Genomic DNA, 19,949 nt, shown 5'->3' on the forward strand with positions numbered 1-19,949 from the left:
GCATAATCACACACTTGAACCAAGAAAATACATCAACATTTTCCTCACTGGTGTCCTGTATATAAGAAAGCATTTTGCTTTTGTTAATCTCCAAGATTTGTGTGCTCAGAGATCACAAACCTCCACCAAGGCTGTATATTCAACTCTCTTACTTGCCATAACAGCCAACACAAGACTTTTATTTACAAGACACTAACTGTTTAGTTTAACGATTGCCTGTGTCATGCTCTCTGCTACCATCTAGTGGACAAATTAGGTTAATACAGGACAAGCAACCTGAACGCTAGTCTGTTGTCTGCAAATATTCATTTTAAACCACTATAGAACTATGATCACGATCTGCCTCATAATGTTGCCTATAACACACCACTTGTTAAATTCTTAAAAACCTTACATTTACTTAAAAATAAATGTTTAATTGTTTAATTTTCAAGCAAAAATACAACATCTTTTGCATGCATCAAAACACATTATAAGACTGAGTTGTGTAATTCCAGCACAAATGAATGGGTAAGAAATCCTATCATAAACATCAACTAAACATCTGTCAGATAACAAAATACAAAAATACAAAAATAGTAGTTTAGAGTCAAAATTGAGTTTAAGATGGTTTTGTACGTGTTTCATTACATCACATCTGTTGTGAAGGACACGGCATGGGTTTGTACCACATCTCTGTTTGATAGGTGAGATCACAGATGACGAGGCTCACATCCCTCCAGATATCATAAGCGCTTCTTGTTTAGTTTCATAGGATTTTGATACTGTTCGGAACTGCAATCCCAAACTTTAGTTATGATTCAGTGTCCTCGCACCAGAGTGACCAACTTCTCCATTTCAGCAGTGTCAATGTGAGAACGAGGAGATCAGAGCGGCCACAGTAATGTAAACAAGCCTTTCTGTTTCCTTATTTGTCATCAGAGACACCTTCACTTGGCCAAGCGCATCTCTGACGTCCATTTCCTATAAGTGTTCAAGCCCTCAAAGCATTTCCGTTTGCCTGTGGAGCCAATTGTAACATTATGTACACTGATTATGTTTTGATTTCAGGTATGAGACTTCACATATTTAGTGAATTCACATAGCAAGGTAAAATCATCTGTTTCTATAACTGTTTCTATATGTAAGACTATTTAAAATTGAAACTACTAGAGTTGTGCACTGTAACAGTAAGTGCAATCATGAACAACACACACACTGGCTCATGATTGCTGTCCAAAAGCCGCTTCCTGTCTTATACTGCAGCAACCACAGCCACGAGGTGGTAGAGCATGATGACAAAGATAAAGGCTGAGGGAACTTCACACAGGCACTTTCTCAATCAAAATGAAGACCATTTCTGTCCTCTTCTGTCTGCTGTGTGGTAAGTATCCTCAAAAAACGCATCAAATAAGTTCTTTGCCTCTTTAGATAAATTAAAAGCCACCTCTGATCCGATGTTGGCAGCTACCTGGACTGTGGAGTCAGATTTCAGGGTGGAGGGATTCGAGTGGGGAAAAGTGGCATTCAGGTGCTCGCATTCATTGGCGTCTGGATACACTAAGTACCTCTGCAGGGATCCATGCACAAACACTGGCCATAAACTGGTTAGTGTTGAGCCTGGCGGAAGAGCAAAGGAAGGGAGGATAACTCTTGTGGACTCAGGCAACGGAGTCTTCAATGTGACCTTCACTCAGCTTCAAAAGTCAGACTCGGGGAGATACTGGTGTGCTGTGGACCGGCCTGGTATGGATACATACACTAAGGTGTATCTCTCAGTAAAGGAAGGTAAGAGCACAGTGTTTCATCTGTACTGGGTTTGTGGACATTTGTCGCTCAGATTGATTACTTGTTACATAATTTTTTTTCCTCTCTTTGTGCACAAATATGTACCACATAGTCATCATGAGTCAAACGACAACAACTACAAGGACATATAAGGAGAAGCAATCGACAGCATCATCACCATCAGCAGAACCAACATTTCAAATATATACTACTGAAAACATTTCTAAAGGTTAGAAGGAACAAGGAAAGCATCAGCCAATCATTACCTTTAGAAAAATATTCTTCCAACTGACTTAATGTTTCATGTCTTATAGTGTTGAACTGGACTGATGGAAGTGAGGAAAGCATCCGGTCAGGTGAGATTCTGGCTCTGAACGTTTTGGCGTACAAAAAGATGAAGGAAAGCATTATCAGCTGTTTATGAGGGACCATAGCCTCTCACAGTGCACAAGCATTAAACCACTGAGCTGTTTTGTTTCCCTTTCCTCAGGCATTGTAGTATATGTGACTGTTGGGTCATCTGCTGTCGTGGTCGTGGTTGTCTTAAGCTTAGTTGCGTTGGCGACCTGCTGCAGGAAGCGTGGAGCAAACTCAACATCGCAGCTTTGCTCTCACTCTTCAAGGAACAATGCAACAGCAAAAAAGGTGCGTAGAGGAGAAAATTGCAGATGAACCGAACTCGCAGTGTTCAGGTCGTCCACAAAAACGGAATCCTCATTTCCTTTGTATCAAGAGGGGATTTCCAAAACTCATTTCCTTTTCTTTATACATTTGTGATTGAATCAGTTATATCAGTATTCTTATCAAGTGTATTATCAGGTGTGAAATAATGGCGAGGCTGCAAATATTGATGTGTTATTATAAATGGAATACTTCATAAACTCTACTTCCTATAAGTGGTCTGTGTCTGGTTCAAGTTTCAGTGTAGTTGATCATAGTTGTTTTGGTTGGAGATTTGTTGACGTGTCTTTTCAGATCAAACTGGAATCATTAGAGACAATATATTATGATATCATATATCTATACTAATATAATAATATACTGGGGATTCATATCATTCCTAATTGCATAAATAAACTCTATCATACCGAATTTCCAACAATATAGCAGCTTGACATCTATTTCTGGTATGATGCACAGAGACATGTCAGCTCTGCAAACAAAATATTCATTATGAGCTTAGCGTGTAACACCGGAACTAACAGTTATATTTTTCATTTCCACCGTCAAACAGGACTGTGAGGACAAGCAGACAGCTGAGCAGGACAACCTGTCGGCCTCCAGCTCCTCTGATTATTGCATTGTTCTCCCAGATGAAGAAACACCAGCATCTACATCTGCAGCTACAAACTTCCATCTTCATATTTATGCAAACTGCAAAGATAATAAAAATGCCATGTATTTGCCCGATGACTCCAAAGGTGACTGTGACTCGAGTTACCACATCTACGCCAACACACTTCCACTACGGAAATACAAGAAATGAGGAAAATGTATAGTCGAGTTCAAATTTGTTGGATACTTTAAGTTGTGAATGAAGTGGAAGGAAATAAAGTGTTGGGGTTTAACAGATATGGGAATGTTTAAGAGCAGAGAGACTTGGTTAGAGAAAATAATAAATTAAGTATGACGTCCTAAGAATGATTAAACTTAAGAACTTTTTGTACTGCTTTCTGATATTTCACATGAATGAATGTATGTATGAAATAACGTACTTTTAAAATAATTCATCACCACAAGAATGTCATCTGACTTAGTTGTTTATATTACGTATCACTCTACTCTATGTTTAAATTGTACACACTCATCTGTGGAATGCTTAGCTTTGCTGCATGTTTATGGTTTTTAAGGAAGGTCAAGTAATGAGGTCACAGGAGTTGTAGAGGAAAAACAGGTTATTATTAGTCCAAAGTAGAAAAGTAATAACTAGGCCTATAGAAGCGGTCAACAAAATATAACTATACCATATTACATTACGATCATTTTGGCAGACCCTTTTACCCAAAGCGACTTACATTACATTACCACCCTTCGCAGAGGGGGGAACAATTGAGGGTTCGGTGCCTTGCTCAGGGGCACCTCTGCAGGGGCTCGAACTGGCGACCTTCCGGTTCCCAAGCGGAAGCTCTACCCACTGAGCTACTGCCTCCCATATAACAATGTTAACCTCACAAACCTGACCTTCTACAACGTCAGGGGAGCACATACAGTATACAGTGGCTTGACCAAACTGAATGATGCAAGGGGAAAGGTCAAGATCAAACTTACCAACCCCAGAATTAAACCTGAAACATGTTCCATTTCCATAGCACGTAATATCACACACCAAGCTCGCCTCTCCTCTCTCACTTTCACATACCGAGAGCTATGTGTGGACGCCTTATTCCATGAAAGGGGAAGAGAGAGGGTTCACACATGGTCATAATCACCCACACATACTAACACCCTCACACACACACACACACACACACACACACACACACACACAAGAAAATATATTACTGGTTGCTGTCTCATTGTGTAGCCAGGGGTGAATCTGAGTGAGCCGACTGAAGGGAAACAGGAAATGATGGGAACGATTTGGAAATCTCAGAAAACTCCTGCATTCCTCATGATCACTCTACTACAAATCCAAGGTAGGTAATATGCTTTACACATAGACATATAGAGGTGATTCTATATTTTCTACTGTTTCCTGCTAACGCGTGTCATTTTCACGGACAGCTCTGATGACAGATGAAGTCCAAATTCTGAATGGGGTGGAGGGTCAGAGGTTGGACATCAGATGTGACTATCCGTACAGCCAGAGAGAAAACCCAAAGTACTTTTGCTATGGAGACTGTTCACCCAGCAGTCACCTGATCAGGACAGACAAACACCAGGTGTGGGTGAGAGGGGATCGCTTTTCTTTGTACGACAACACGACCGGAGCGTTCATGGTGGCCCGCGTGGATGAACTCAGACTGGGAGACGGCGGGATGTACTATTGCGGGGTGGACATCAGCCTCTACCGTGATACGTTGGTAGAGATACAGCTGAGTGTTTCCCCAGGTAAAGCAAGTATATCAGGGCATGAGCTCTCTCACACACACACACACACACACACACACACACACACACACACACACACACACACATGAATTCAGTGGTGCCCAAAGGATTTCTTCAACTCTGATGTTGAAAATAGACTAAAGCATAATTGTGACTATTACAAAGTCTGCTAAAAAAAGCAAGTCTATGAAATATTCCTTGACTAATTAAATCAATCCTAACACATATGACTTGTCTGTGAAGATAATGGATCTATACATGCTGCATATAAGACACTTTTCTGTCAGACCCGTGTGATCTACAGTAAATCGGTCAGGCAGCTCCTACTGTAAAGGAGAACTGTGTGTGGTTACTTTACCTGTTCCTCTTTGACAACTTTCCCTTCCTTTGAAAAGCTTTTCCAAAGGCACCTGCATATAAACAGATCAATAATAACACTTTGCTGCCTTTTTTCTAGTACGTATAACAACAAACCCATTAGAGAATGTCACACAAAATGGTGAGTAATGTGTTGCATGCATACACTGTTGCATTTGGTGGCAAAGTATGTTGTGTGTGTGTGTGTTTGTGTGTAAGAGCAATTATTGCATTCCTTTTTTTCTGTGTAGGTATACATTAAAACATTAACTGTGTATCATCTGTTCACAGCAGCAGCCCACGGAGGGGACATCAAAATGGACAGTGAGTGAAGTGTGTGTGTGTGTGTGTGTGTGTGTGTGTGTGTGAATGACTCTGCCAGGTACACTTCTGTTGTTTTCTTGTCTTGCAGCCTTTCACCTGCCACTGGTCCTGACGGCTGTAATGTGTGTGGCGGCACTGCTGTTTGTGTGTATATTCACACTCTTTCTGCTGCTGGTTGTCAAACAGCAGACTTCAGCCTCACGTCCGAACAGAGAGGTTTGTTCCTCTGACAGATTATTTATCCTTTTGCATCGACCATAACATGACCTCTCATGTGTGGAGCAGAAATATCAGTGAGCGTCTGTTCTTTCATCAGATATCATCTGACTACGAGACCATGATGCCTGGTGTTCCTGCAGTCGAAACCACAGACAGCCATTCACATGCATACTGCATTGACCTCCCAGCTTTAGAACCACCGCCCGACATCTGCCTACACTTCACATCCAGGCATCGCTATTCATCTGTCACTCCAGGCTTCAATGCTTATGTTGATGTGGAGGAACTAGAACAGGACCACCAGTACCAGCACCTGGATCCCAGCCTGTTAGAGGAGCACATCTATCACAGCCTCTGTCAAAGCAACAATCCAAAAGACCAACCTGTGGGAGACAAAGATTAGAGTACTGCTTGATCCTGTAGGCCGTATTCAGATATTTCTTTTATGTGGAATCATCAGTACACCATGCTAATGCTACGTCCACACTACTCCAGGTACTCAGTTTAGGTGTGAAAACAATCTCCAACTACACTTGTGTTATCATGGCGTATCAGAGAAGCCGCCTGACCACCCGACGACGCCTGAAAAAGCACAATTTCGCACTTGCTGGTCAGGTACAGACAGGTACTGGTCCGACACCGCAGCTCTTTGAATGGCTGATAACGACACTGAGCACATTCCAATCCAAGCCACAGCAGCAGTGATTGTAGAGTATTGCTGTTGTTGTGTGTGTGTGTGAATCATGTGACTGTGTTTGAGAATCTCTGGTTTCTCCGTCTACACCGATTAATGGATTAAAAAATGGATTAAAAAAAGATGCATTTTCAAATGTACTGTATCTGTGTTAGTGTGGATGGGGCCTATGAGAGAAACAGTGTGTATGTAGTGTTTATATGTAAGAAGAAGAGTATTTGTGTGACGGAGAGGTTGATGCTTGAACAACAATGTGTGCTGATACATACTCCATTTAAATAAACTGATTAATCAACTTTGATTCTCATTTATGTTGATTGCTAACACTTACAAGACAGACAAATACAGCTTAAACACAACTTAGTAAGAGTGTAACAGTTCAGATCTGTTGTGTGTTTTATGAATAGTTTACAGAGGATGAAGAGAAGAGGAATTATAGTTGTAATGCAACTGGCCAAATTGAATAAAGACAAACATCCGCACTGCTGTTTCTCATCAGCTACATTGAAGGACACACACAGCTCTCGTGTGTCCTTACAATGTTTAAATCTTGGAAGTCCAGATGTCTTAAGCAAGGCATAATATCCATTTTCCTACTTTGTTTATTTCATTTAGGGGCCTATTTTGATTATCCAATGCTTTAAAGTGCAAAGTGTTAAAGTTTTTCTATAATTATAATATTTTTTCTTCAGCTCCTCTTATTGATGGCCTCCTCCCCCAATAATTGTCTGTGCTATGACTAGGCAGCAGTGTCAGGCCTGAGCTGACATCACAGGCTGCCAGTAGGTTTACATACATGTTAGATTATATACCGATTACATCATGGTGTTTTTTAATTAAATGTGGCCAATCAAATTAGATTTTGTTTAACTTTATGTCTCAAAACAGTAAAAATTTGAATGGCTAACTTGCATGTGTAATCGATGTGACTTGATTGTGTGGCCATGATCCTCAGTTTACAGTAACAAGGAGGTGTTCTGTGACACTTTCGTAAAAAGCGGTTTTTGGAAAGACCCTCAGAGAAAACTGCTGGAACAAAGGAAGTGCAACAACAAAGAGGAACCTGTGATCAAGACACATCCTGCGGCCGTTTGAAACGCAGGCAAAGAACCAAAAAAGGACAAGAAAAGAGACCAACAAATCGTATGAGCCGACATGATTTCTCTCATTTTCATCTTTCTACTAGGAGGTAAGTGTAATACATTCATATACAGTATATATATTTCAAAGGGATTTGTAAATCTTAGCGTTGTTACTGTTTTATTTGTTTTGAACAGGGTTCTTAGCTGAAGCGATGTCGGTGACAGGACAGGTCGGAAATGAAATCACAGTCAAATGCTCTCATACCTTTGCATTTTCTAACGTCAAATATTTCTGCAAAGCATCATGTAGAGATGAAGATGTCCTTATAAGGTCTGGAGAAGCAGATCATATCTCACATTCAAAGAGATACGAGATTAGGGACAAAGGAAACATATTCTATGTCACCATTACTGATCTGGGGAAAAATGACACTGGGACATACTGGTGTGCTGTAAAGCGAACTGGTTTTGACTCGTACAAGAAAGTACATCTGACAGTCACAGATGGAACAGACGGTGAGCTGATTACTTCCTTTTCTCTTCCCTTTTGTTAAGAAAATATGAAGGTGTGTGTGTGTGTGTGTGTGTGTGTGTGTGTGTGTGTGTGTGTGTGTGTGTGTGTGTGTGTGTGTGTGTGTTATTTATTTATTTTACTTTATTGCAGGGTACATACATGAGTCTGATGATGAAATGCCACAGTCCAATTCCTCAAAGCCTTTTCTACCACATACCTCATCATCTGCAGGTAATGGCCTTGGGTCTGCATGTGTGTGGGGGTAAAAGAGAGAGAGAGAGAGAGAGAGAGAGAGAGAGAGAGAGAGAGAGAGAGAGGGGGAGAGCCTTGAGATGTGGTTCCAATAAGTGTTTGTCTCTTTCCAGTAAAGCCGGTGTACATTGGAGCAGGTCTTGCTGTTGTCGTGTTGGCTCTGGCTTTAGTCTTCTTAACGTACTTCAGAGTGAAACGAAAGAAAAACACCAGCACCTCTTCTGGTATGAAACTAACAGGCCTACTGTAATATTACTGATTACTTATTTATAAAATTCAATTGAAATGTTAAACAATCAATATGTATTCCCTGTTAGGGATGTTGGGGCAGAACATAATGCAAACACGATGGTTTAAAGTATAAACATATGTCATCATAAAGTTTCACAGGAAAATGTTAGCGACTGTTAAATCATGAATAACTTCCTGTGTGAGCCCGAGCCCCCAAATGAAACTGGATGTGAAATATGTAAATATAAATAACATCTGATCCCTGTGCCATCACTCTGCACACAGAGAAGCACCGTGACGTGGTATATGCAACTCCATCCAGACAAGACGCGCACCATGACATCATCGCTTCTTCCTCACCTACCCATGAAACTCAAGAGGCTAGGAGCGAGTGGGCTGTTCACCGCCAAGGCACCAGCAGAGATTTGACCAATGGTCTCGTCTACTCCACTGTCACTTTCGACACAGACACAGAGTGCAGCGTAGCCACGCGACACCCAGGCTCAGTTGTGTACTCCACCATTAAAGTCTAAATCTAGAGTTTATTCTCATCTTTAATCTGAGGTTCCCTGTTTGTTGGTGCTGTCTTTGCACTCATTTGTTCCTCTTCCGTAGCCCATTTTTCTCTTATTTTCTGTTTGTGTTAGCGTACAGGATGTGTGAAAACACTAACCAAAAAAAGCAGAACAATGACAAACACAGACACAAACACACCCACACACCCACACACAGATACAGAGGGAAAGTCAGAAGGAAACTGAAAAGAGGTCAAACTGTTCTACCTCTACATGTGGTTTCTTTTAACCTGTTTAACGAGCAGCAGTATGGGTCCAGGCTAGCAAAGAGCACAACAAATGCAGTGCTTGATTTGAGAATGCTGATGGTGACGCATAGAGAGGGTCATTGCGTCTGTGTGGATTTAGAGAAAGCATACAGTATGACAGTGTGCTGAGAGAGGAGGTGTGGTGTTGTATTAGGAAGTCGGAAGTAGCAGAGAAGTGTGTGAGAATGGTGCAGGCAGTGACAGTGGTGAGGTGTGCGGTCAAAGTGACGGATGGGTTCAGGGTAGAAATGGTGATGCACAGGTTGGCAGACTAGATCAGTCAGGCGTCTCCTTGAACAACAATGTTTGCAGATGACATTGTGATCTATAGTGCGAGCAGGGAGCTGGTTGAGGAGAGCCTGGGGAGGTGGAATACATGTTGCTGAGGATGGAGCTGCCAGGCAAGAGGAAAAGAGGAAGATTTAGGAGTTTAGGGTTAGTTGAGGCTTTATGGATGTTGTGAGGCAGGACATGCAAGTAGATAGCGCAACAGAGGAAGATACAGAGGACAGGAAGTAAGGTGAGAAGTAAAACTGTTTGGTCACTGCCCTCAATTAGACCATGAGACCACAAACACAGCAGCAGTAAAATCATCCTCTCCTCTCCAACCAATTCACACGCACACCTTCGTATCCATCTCTCCATCTCTCTCTCTCTCTCTCTCTCTCTCTCTCTCTCTCTCTCTCTCTCTCTCTATCCTCTCTCTATCTTCCATTAAATGTTTCAAATCCTCCTTCTAAAACGTACAACATTTCTGTTAGGAGAGAGACGCTGTCACACACATTTGCATAAGGAGGGAGGAGACGAACAGTAAGATAAGTAGAAGTAGTAGAATTCACGTTTTACTCAGCTCAATAATGTTTGTTACTGTTTATCTGAATATTCAATGGATGGATTCTTCCAAGTAAGTAAAGTGTGTGTCTGTGTGTGTGTGTGTGTGTGTGTGTGTGTGTGTGTGTGTGTGTGTGTGTGTGTGTGTGTGTGTGTGTGTGTGCGTTCAAAGAACAAAATGCAGAGGACAATAATGAAGTAACTTAACAGTCTTTTCTTGCACTTTTTGGACAGCTGGTGTGAGTTCTGTCACAGGATACAGAGGAAGACCTGTTACCATCAACTGTGCTTACAAAGAAAATGTAAAGACAAAAGAAAAATACTTTTCTGTAAATTCCTACTGGCCTTCTGCATTTGAAATAACGCCTATGAAAGAACGCACATGGGAACACAGAGGGAGATTCTCTGTGTATTCTGATCCAACAAGAAACTCCTTAACAGTGACCATTAGAGATCTGACTGAAGAAGATGAGATAACTGAATATCGCTGCCGTGTGGACGTCCCAAATTGGCCTGACGACCATTATTACCTGAACCTCAGGGTGTTAAACGGTAAGACAGTTGTACATTCAGAGATGTATTTTAGTTCCAAACTCAGTTTCATGCTGTTGTTTCATCTGTCCTCCAGGCGAGGGTTTTGTATATAAATATCCACAGAATGAAGAACACAATGTCCAATCTTTCTGCAAAGAAGATGAAAACTTAGCATGCTACAGTCTGATATCAGCTCGTCCTGGAAGTATCACAGAAACAAACAGGTTTGCTCTGTCAGATGACAAAGAGCATCAAGTCTACACCGTGACTATCACTGACCTGACCAAGGACGACGCTGGAAAATACTGGTGTGCTATGCAAAGGACTGAAGACGATTCCATTGCGTATTTAACACAGGTGGACGTGCGTATTATGAGTGAGTATTGATGAGGATGTGTGTGTGCGTGCGTGCGTGGGTGCGCATGCGTTTGTGGGTGCGCGTGCGTGTGTAGGGAAGGCAGTAGCGAATTAGAGAATTTAGAGACCTATAAGGGCAGCCTGATAATACTGAATAACAATAGTCCAGCCTAGAGGGAACAAATGCATGGAGACATTTTTCTGCAACATTCTGTAACAGAATGTGGCTGATTTTTGTGATGTTGGGTAAGTGAAAGAATGCAGTCCTTGAAATGTGTATTATGTGGGAGTTGACAAATCCTGATCAAAGATGCATCCTAAATTCCTTACGGAATACACTTACCAAGGGATCATCTCCCTTATGAAGACCAAAGCAAAGTCAATATGCTGAGCATGCATTGGTTAGGTGACATCGAACTCTAACAGTTCTCCATTAATTATATGAGTACATACATTTTGGATACACTGACACAACACTGTTATTTTCTCACTACAATGGTAGAAATCAGCCAGCAGGACTCGAGGCAACAGACTTGACATTTCTGCAATTGTTCATTTTTCACGTTATTTCATATTTCATGTTCCTTGTCATCAGACTTGTCATCAGAGTTGCGTGAGACTGTGATCTGTTATCTTCTCCCTCTATAACTATACATCGGTGCAAACACCCAGTAACCAGGAAGCAGGCTCTAAACTAATCACACCATGGATTCTGAGATTCTCTGACTGAATTTGGCCTCAAGAGAATAGAATGGAGGTCAATGTACAATGAAAATATATATGATTCTAATTGTGTGTCATCATAGCTTTCCTGTTTACATAGTATTTTTTACAGTTCAATTCTGGGTAACAAAGCTGCCAATATTTCACTGTAAATGTCAAAGGATGTTTTACATTGCCGCAATAAAGTCTAAATTTAGAGTTTGTTCTAATATTGAATGTGAGGCTCCTGTTTGTTGCTGCTGCTCTCGTTTGAAATTATGATATTGCTTTTGTTTATTTCTTCTATTTACTGTTTGTGATAGTGTACTGTACAGTATGTGCGATAACATCTCCATTAAAAAGCAGAACCATAACAAACACACAAATGCACCCAAAATATATACTCAAACACTCACTCACTCACTCTCTCACACACACACACACACACAGGGGGGAAGTCAGAGGGAAACAGTGAAATGAAGTCACACAGCTCCACTTTTCACACATCGTTGCCATGAAACTGAAAACCAAACCTTTATGATGTGAGATGCTGCAGGAACATTTTCTTGAGCAGGATAAAAATGGACTGAATATAGATTTTATGTTGTTTGCTGCCCTGAGAGTTGCAGTGTTGAGAAACTATTAGATGTTGATTTTAAAAAGGTGAATGTGAAACAATGTTCTTGTAAACATTATCTGCACACATCACTGGGATTGAACATTTCATTTACTAAACACTTGTGATTTGACTTTGACTTCAACAAGTTGTAGTTTATAACAGCTTGAGTTCAAGTAAAGTGAGAAGTCAAACTGTTACTATGGCTACTATCAAAGAGACTATGAGACCACAGAAGCAGTACAATTATTCTCAATATTAGTCACACTCACCCTCTGAGATCTCTCTCTCTCTCTCTCTCTCTCTCTCTCTCTCTCTCTCTCTCTCTCTCTCTCTCTCTCTGTCTTTCTTTCTCTTTTCCATTAAATGTTTCACATCCTCCTTTGTAGAAAATATGCAACATTTCTGTTAGAAGAGAGATGCTGTCACACACATTTGCATAAGGAAGTAGAAGTGAGTTTACTGTTCACTACGCTCAATATCACAGTTTGGTACAGTTTATCTTAATATTTAATAAATTAGGATTTCATTTGTAGACAACTTGAACAGGTTGACTGGAAGAAACAACCTGAAACCTGATCAAGAGAATGAGAAGATTACTAACAGCTGTTACCTGCTTGATGACAGGATGGACTCTTCCAAGTAAGTAAAGTGTGTGTGTGTGTGTGTGTGTGTGTGTGTGTGTGTGTGTGTGTGTGTGTGTGTGTGTGTGTGTGTGTGTGTGTGTGTGTGTGTGTGTGTGTGTGTGTGTGTGTTTATAGAACGAGAAGGAGCACCACATCAGTGTGACAGTGGTGAGGTGTGCGGTCAAATTGACAGATGGGTTCAGGATGGAAATGGTGACGCACAGGTTGGCAGACGAGATCAGTCAGGCGTCTCCGTGGACTACAATGTTTGCAGATGACATTGTGATCTATAGTGCAAGCAGGGATCTGGTTGAGGAGAGCCTGGGGAGGTGGAGGTATGGAAAATGGAATACATGTTGGACATGTGGGGAGGAGAGATGCTGGGCATGTTGGGAGAAGGATGCTGAGGATGGAGCTGCCAGGGAAGAGGAAAAGAGAACGGTTTAGGAGTTTAGGGTTAGTTTAGGGTTTATGGATGCTGTGAGGCAGTACATGCAAGTAGATGGCGCAACAGAGGAAGATGCAGAGGACAGGAAGAGATGGAGATAGATGATCAGCTATTGCAAACGCTAAGGGGAGCAGCTATAAAAAGAAGAGGAAATAGCAGTTGAGTTGAAGTAAAGTGAGAAGTAAAACTGTTTGGTCACTGCCCGCAATTAGACCATGAGACCACAACCACAGCAGTAGTAAAATCATTCTCATCTTTGCTCACACCCTCTGATCCAATTGTATCTCTCTCTCTCTCCCTCTCTCCCTCTCTCTCTCCCTCTCTCTCTCTTTCACATCCTCCTTCTAAAACGTGCAACATTCTGTGAGAAAAGAGAAGAAACATTTGCTCAGGAAGGGAGGAGGTTTGATGGGAGATTAGCAATCACACGCACACCTTCTTATCCATCCCTCCATCTCTCTCTCTCTCCCTCTCTCTTTCTCTCTATCAGTCCATCTCTCTCTCCCTCTCTCTCTCTCTCGGTTCTCTCTATCGTTCTCTCTCTCTTCCATTAAATGTTTGACAACCTCCTTCTAATAACATTCAACATTTGTGTTAGAAGAGAGACGCTGTCACACACATTTGCATAAGGAGGGAGGAGACAAACAGGAAGATTAGTAGAAGTAGTAGAGTTCACTTTTCACTAAACTCAATATCACTGTTTGGTACAGTTTATCTTAATATTCAGTGAATTAGGATTTAATCTGTAGACAACTTGAACAGGTTCACTGGAAGAAACAACCTGAAACCTGATCAAGAGAATGAGAAGATGTTGTTACCTGCTTGATGACAGGATGGATTCTTCCAAGTAAGTAAAGCAAGTGTATGTGTGTGTGTGTGTGTGTGTGTGTGTGTGTGTGTGTGTGTGTGTGTGTGTGTGCGCTCGCGTGTGTGTATGAGTGTGTGTGTATGTGTGTGTGTGTGTGTGTGTGTGTGTGTGCGCACACACACACATGCAGAAGACAATAATGAAGTACCATAACAGTCTTTTCTTGCACTTTTTGGACAGCTGGTGTGAGTTCAGTCACAGGATACAGAGGAAGACCTGTTACCATCAACTGTGCTCACAGAGAAGATGTAAAGACAAAAGGAAAATACTTTTGTGTAGATCCATCCTCGTCTGAAAGTTCTGCATTTGAAATGAAGCCTATGAAAGCAAGCACATGGGAACACAGAGGGAGATTCTCTGTGTATTCTGATCCAACAAGAAACTCCTTAAAAGTGACCATTAGAGATCTGACTGATGAAGATGAGGAAACTAAATATCGCTGCAGTGTGGACGTCCCAAATTGGCCTGACGACCATTATTACCTGAACCTCAGGGTGTTAAACGGTAAGACAGTTGTACATTCAGAGATGTATTTTAGTTCCAAACTCAGTTTCATGCTGTTGTTTCATCTGTCCTGCAGGCGAGGGTTTCGACACACACGTGAGCAGAGATGGATATCTGGGAAGCTTAGTCAGTCCAGAAGCCCAAACAACAGTGAGATCACCAGGCCCTCACACGTTAGAGCTAACTGTGCATTTTAGAGGGAAACTTTGCTCAATTATTTGTATTTTTGCTCTTTGCATATGCATTTAGCATATGCAAAGAGCATAAATATAAATGCATTATGTGTAAGCAAGATAAGGAAGTCACCGAACCCCCAACTGCTCCATGGGCGTATAATGGCTGCCCTTTACTGTGTGTGTTAGTGTACAGCATGTGTGAAAACATTTCCATTAAAAAGCAGAACCATAACAAACAACCACAGAGGGGAAGTCCGAAAGAAACGGTGAAATGAAGTCACACAGCTTCACTTTTTGCACATTGTTGCCATCAAACAAACAAATGTTTATGATGTGAGATGCTTCAGGAACATTTTCTTGAGAAGGATAAAAATGGACTGAATATAGATTTTATGTTGTTTGCTGCCCTGAGAGTTGCCGTGTTGAGAAACTATTAGATGTTGATTTTAAAAAGGTGAATGTGAAACATGCTTCTTATGAACATCATCTGCACACATCACTGGGATTGAACATTTCATTTACTAAACACTCGAGATTTGACTTTGACTTCAACAAGTTGTAGTTTATAACAGCTTGAGTTCAAGTAAAGTGAGAAGTCAAACTGTTACTATGGCTACTATCAAAGAGACTATGAGGTCACAACAGCAGTACAATTATTCTCAATATTAGTCACACTCACCCTCTGAGATCTCTCTCTCTCTCTCTCTCTCTCTCTCTCCTTCTCTCTCTCTCTCTCTTTCCTCTCTCTCTCTCTCTCTCTCTCTCTCTCTCTCTCTATCTTTTTTCATGTTTCACATCCTCCTTTGTAGAAAACGTGCAACATTTCTGTTAGAAGAGAGACGCTGTCACATACATTTGCATAAGAAGGGAGGAGACAAGCAGGAAGAAAGTAGAAGTGAGTTTACTCTTCACTACGCTCAATATCACAGTTTGGTACAGTTTATCTTAATATTTAATAGGTTAGGAGTTCATCTGTAGACAACTTGAACAGGTTCACTGGAAGAAACAACCTGAAACCTGATCAAGAGAATGAGAAGATTACTAACAGCTGTTACCTGCTTGATGACAGGATGGATTCTTCCAAGTAAGTAAAGCAAGTGTGTGTGTGTGTGTGTGTGTGTGTGTGTGTGTGTGTGTGTGTGTGTGTGTGTGTGTGTATGTGTGTGTGTGTGTGTGTGTGTCTGTGTGTGTGTGTGTGTGTGTGTGTGTGTCCTTGTGCGGGCGTGTGTGTGTGTGTGCATGTTTATAGAACAAAATGCAGAGGACAATGATGAAGTAACATAACAGTCTTTTCTTGCACTTTTTGGACAGCTGGTGTGAGTTCTGTCACAGGATACAGAGGAAGACCTGTTACCATCAACTGTGCTTACAAAGAAGATGTAAAGACAAAAGAACAATACTTTTCTGTCAAATCGTACTGGACTGGAAGTTCTAAATTTGAAATAAAGCCTATGAAAGAACGCACATGGGAACACAGAGGGAGATTCTCTGTGTATTCTGATCCAACAAGCAACTCCTTAAAGGTGACCATTAAAGATCTGACTGATGAAGATGAGGAAACTAAATATCGCTGCAGTGTGGAAGTCCCAAATTGGCCTGACGACCACGATTACCTGACCCTCAGGGTGTTAAACGGTAAGACAGTTGTACATTCAGAGATGTATTTTAGTTCCAAACTCAGTTTCATGCTGTTGTTTCATCTGTCCTGCAGGCGAGGGTTTTGACACACACGTGAGCAGAGATGGATATCTGGGAAGCTCCCTGACCATCCAATGCAAATATCCACAGAATGAAGAACACAATGACCGATCTTTCTGCAAAGAAGATGAAAACTTGGCATGCATCAGTCTGATATCAGCTCGTCCTGGAAGTATCACAGAAACAAACAGGTTTGCTCTGTCAGACGACAAAGAGCATCAAGTCTACACCGTGAATATAACTGACCTGACCAAGGATGACGCTGGAAAATACTGGTGTGCTATGCAAAGGACTGAAGACGATTCCATTGCGTATTTAACACAGGTGGACGTGCGTATTATGAGTGAGTATTGATGAGGATGTGTGTGTGTGTGTGTGTGTGTTTGTGTGTGTGTGTGTGTGTGTGTGTGTGTGTGTGTGTGTGTGTGTGTGTTTGTGTGTGTGTTTGTGTGTGTGTGTGTGTGTATGTGTGTGTGTGTGTGTGTGTCTGTGTGTGTGTCTGTGTGTGTGTCTGTGTCTGTGTGTAGAATAACACATTTGGGTCGTTGTAGCAAGTTAACATTTGACCTTTTTGTTTAGCCTGTTTGGTCAGACTGTATGTTACAGCCTCATGTCATGCATGAATAATTACTTAGTAGGATGGGGGACAGAATGAAAGCGATAGTGATCCAGTCTGAGGGTGAAATGATAGAAAGGGTGAAAGTACTTGTGAGTGAGAGTAGAAAGCTTACAGAGAAAACCTGCAGAACACAGACTAGAAATGGTCAAAAAGTGACATCTGTGAATCCATCTAAAGGTGTGTGTGTGTGTGTGTGTGTGTGTGTGTGTGTGTGTGTGTGTGTGTGTGTATGTGTGTGTGTGTGTGTATGTTTGTGTCTGTCCGTCTGTCTGTCTGTCTGTCTGTCTGTCTGTCTGTCTGTCTGTCTGTCTGTATTTTATAGAACAAAATGCAGAGGACATTGATGGAGTAACATAACAGTCTTTCCTTGTACTTTTTGGACAGCTGGTGTGAGTTCAGTCAAGGGAAGACCTGTTACAGTTGATGAAGAAAGGAGAAAAATAATTTTCTGTTAAATCATCCTTGTCTGAAAGTTCTGCATTTGAAATTAAGCCTATGAAAGAACACACATGGGAACACAGATGGAGAGTACTGGTGTGCTATGCAAAGGACTGAAGACGATTCCATTGCGTATTTAACACAGGTGGACGTGCGTATTATGAGTGAGTATTGATGAGGATGTGTGCGTGCGTGCGTGCGTGCGTGCGTGCGTGCGTGCGTGCGTGCGTGCGTGCGTGCGTGCGTGCGTGCGTGCGTGCGTGCGTGCGTGCGTGCGTGCGTGCGTGCGTGCGTGCGTGCGTGCGTGCGTGGAATAACACATTTGGGTCGTTGTAGCAAGTTAACATTTTGACCTTTTTGTTTAGCCTGTTTGGTCAGACTGTATGTTACAGCCTCATGTCATGCCTGAATAATTAGCGTAGAATGGAGACAGAATGAAAGTGATAGTGATCAAGTCTGAGGGTGATGTAAGATATAAAATATACATCTGTTTATTGTAAATATAAGAATTATATGGTCAACATAAGATTACATTCACACTCAAGATACTGGCTCCAAATCGTCTGAGCCAAATACACAACACTCAATAGACGGATGGGCGCTCACCAGAGAAGGCCCAAGAAACATGCATATGACTAGAAGTGGAGGATAACTACCTGAACTTCAAGACAAAGACTGTTAACACTCCGCCCATCAAGGGCTCTGTCTGTCACACACACACACACACACACACACACACACACACACACACACACACACACACACACATACATACACACACACACACACACACACACACGATATCAATTGATGATGACCTGTCTGAGGTCTTTCCTTTAGATCCATTGGTTACTATAGCAATGCAGATTGTATTGTGTAGTTTGTATTGTTGTAACATATTGCAGACAGGAGCACTCAGGACAGAACACATCTGTTCACACCCAGCAACACACATCGCTGTTCGAAACAATAGTAATTTTATGACCTCCTGCTCAATCTGTTTTTAAGGCAGGGAAGCAAATAATTCTATGTTGGTTCGTTAGCCGGAGACCCGCATGTGCGGTGCGTTTCCACGTACAGCCTTGTGTCAGACAGTTCTGGGTTCGTCCGTTAAAGGATGTCCAGGGTAGTAATGCTGCGTTAACTGCTCATTGCTTCTTAACATAGACAAAAGGTATATTTGGATTCTGGTATACTTTTGTGCTGGGAATTCAACTGTTAATGACTAGTGATATTTGTTTAATTCGGACACTTTCAAAACGTTTAAATGTTAAATAAATTGATGATTGTTCAACTTTGATTTATCTCGGATTACAGTTTGTGTTATGATTTCGGCATTTCAGAGATACTGGCGTGGCCGCGTTATTTCAACTGGTAGAGAGCTTTGGAATTGCTCTTACCCTTGTGGGCGAATAAAGGCTACCGATACCGAGGACGGATACTGATAAACTAGGCTTGAAGAATCTTACGCGTACCACGCCAACGGATTGGCAAGATTATGAGCGCACATGTTTAGATAATGTGAACTAAACCTCTGGGGTGATATCAAAAACATAACTCGTCAAGCGCGCATGAACGGCCTCTGAGTCGATGAGAATATGTTAATTCATGTTTTCAAGGTAATGAGAATTAGAACCGCTGAATTAAGTAACCCATATGGCTTATTCGAACACGCTTAGTTTAACCGCTGAGTAAGTCGAGAATATGACGAATATTGCTCACTAAACACGTTTGTATTCAATGTAATGAGGAAGAAGTCGTCGACATGTTTACGATTAGGTCTCCCTATTCGGCATCTCGCAACCAAGCTCTACCGGAATGTAAGTATCCTCGGTTTCGAATGAGTAACATAACATCAAGTTATTCAGAGACTAAATTCGTCCCGAATTCCCGCACTAATACAATGATCCGAAACTAAAACTTCTTATTCGTAACAGAAAATTAGCGAATCTATTTACAGAATCAACCGATTAGAGACTGAATTATCACTAGCAAACTAATATTCATTCTAATGGAGTCAGATAAACGAGATCATTTTCAACTACAAAACAATAACAATAATTTCAAGTTGCCAGAAATGGAAACATTCTACTGGCCTTCGCCCGTTCCCTTTGGCTCTGTCGTTGGACCAAAGGGCGGGACTTCCGGGTTTTACAGTGAAATGAAAGAAACTATGAAAGTACTTGTGAGTAGTGAGAGTAGTAAGATTACAGAGAAA

The 19,949-nt window shown here is 41.5% G+C and overlaps 4 protein-coding genes across 5 annotated transcripts in view; all 4 read left to right on the forward strand.

Annotated features, from left to right (window-relative positions):
- The first annotated feature begins 969 nt into the window (after window positions 1–969).
- LOC142996697 (uncharacterized) lies at window positions 970–3,518 on the forward strand. The gene is made up of 6 exons (XM_076147713.1): window positions 970–1,363; window positions 1,447–1,767; window positions 1,880–1,996; window positions 2,082–2,123; window positions 2,258–2,412; window positions 3,002–3,518. The coding sequence occupies exons 1-6, from the start codon at window positions 1,327–1,329 to the stop codon at window positions 3,251–3,253; spliced, it is 924 nt and encodes a 307-aa protein (XP_076003828.1). The 5' UTR covers window positions 970–1,326; the 3' UTR covers window positions 3,254–3,518.
- Window positions 3,519–4,138: 620 nt separating this feature from the next.
- LOC142996698 (CMRF35-like molecule 1) lies at window positions 4,139–6,713 on the forward strand. Of its 2 annotated transcripts, none has more exons than XM_076147715.1 (6): window positions 4,139–4,403; window positions 4,492–4,818; window positions 5,276–5,317; window positions 5,470–5,499; window positions 5,588–5,715; window positions 5,816–6,713. In XM_076147715.1, exons 1-6 carry the CDS (start codon window positions 4,334–4,336, stop codon window positions 6,119–6,121), a joined length of 903 nt encoding a protein of 300 aa, XP_076003830.1. In that variant the 5' UTR covers window positions 4,139–4,333; the 3' UTR covers window positions 6,122–6,713. The 2 variants fall into 2 exon arrangements, with proteins under 2 accessions (XP_076003830.1, XP_076003829.1); XM_076147714.1 differs by having other exon boundaries at window positions 4,140–4,403; window positions 5,467–5,499.
- Window positions 6,714–7,335: 622 nt separating this feature from the next.
- Window positions 7,336–9,025, forward strand: LOC142996699 (CMRF35-like molecule 9). Its single transcript, XM_076147716.1, has 5 exons — window positions 7,336–7,601; window positions 7,690–8,010; window positions 8,159–8,239; window positions 8,374–8,484; window positions 8,777–9,025. The coding sequence occupies exons 1-5, from the start codon at window positions 7,568–7,570 to the stop codon at window positions 9,022–9,024; spliced, it is 795 nt and encodes a 264-aa protein (XP_076003831.1). The 5' UTR covers window positions 7,336–7,567; the 3' UTR covers window position 9,025.
- A 1,448-nt stretch (window positions 9,026–10,473) lies between these two features.
- The window catches only part of LOC142996696 (uncharacterized), a 62,935-nt gene continuing 53,459 nt past the window's right edge, over window positions 10,474–19,949 (forward strand). The window contains exons 1-4 of the mRNA XM_076147711.1: window positions 10,474–10,697; window positions 10,774–11,055; window positions 14,477–14,800; window positions 16,688–17,017. Coding sequence (XP_076003826.1) covers window positions 10,514–10,697; window positions 10,774–11,055; window positions 14,477–14,800; window positions 16,688–17,017 — 1,120 coding nt within the window. The 5' untranslated portion in view covers window positions 10,474–10,513. The remainder of the gene's footprint in view (window positions 10,698–10,773; window positions 11,056–14,476; window positions 14,801–16,687; window positions 17,018–19,949) is intronic.

This window comes from Genypterus blacodes, unplaced genomic scaffold (genome assembly GCF_046128005.1).
Source record: "Genypterus blacodes isolate CSIRO-AG114 ecotype Tasmania unplaced genomic scaffold, CSIRO-AGI_Gbla_v1 ptg000039l_1, whole genome shotgun sequence".
In the NCBI taxonomy this organism is placed as follows: domain Eukaryota; kingdom Metazoa; phylum Chordata; class Actinopteri; order Ophidiiformes; family Ophidiidae; genus Genypterus; species Genypterus blacodes.

Excerpts from the sequence above, each read along its gene's own strand:
- LOC142996697 (XM_076147713.1), top strand. The coding sequence starts at position 1,327 with ATGAAGACCATTTCTGTCCTCTTCTGTCTGCTGTGTG. Across the intron at positions 2,124-2,257 it reads TGAGGAAAGCATCCGGTCAG|GCATTGTAGTATATGTGACT; the intron begins GTGAGATTCTGG and ends CCCTTTCCTCAG. Across the intron at positions 2,413-3,001 it reads ACAATGCAACAGCAAAAAAG|GACTGTGAGGACAAGCAGAC; the intron begins GTGCGTAGAGGA and ends ACCGTCAAACAG.
- LOC142996698 (XM_076147714.1), top strand. The coding sequence starts at position 4,334 with ATGATGGGAACGATTTGGAAATCTCAGAAAACTCCTGCATTCCTCATG. Across the intron at positions 5,318-5,466 it reads AGAGAATGTCACACAAAATG|CAGCAGCCCACGGAGGGGAC; the intron begins GTGAGTAATGTG and ends ATCTGTTCACAG. Across the intron at positions 5,500-5,587 it reads AGGGGACATCAAAATGGACA|CCTTTCACCTGCCACTGGTC; the intron begins GTGAGTGAAGTG and ends CTTGTCTTGCAG.
- LOC142996699 (XM_076147716.1), top strand. The coding sequence starts at position 7,568 with ATGATTTCTCTCATTTTCATCTTTCTACTAGGAG. Across the intron at positions 7,602-7,689 it reads TTTCATCTTTCTACTAGGAG|GGTTCTTAGCTGAAGCGATG; the intron begins GTAAGTGTAATA and ends TGTTTTGAACAG. Across the intron at positions 8,485-8,776 it reads AAACACCAGCACCTCTTCTG|AGAAGCACCGTGACGTGGTA; the intron begins GTATGAAACTAA and ends CTCTGCACACAG.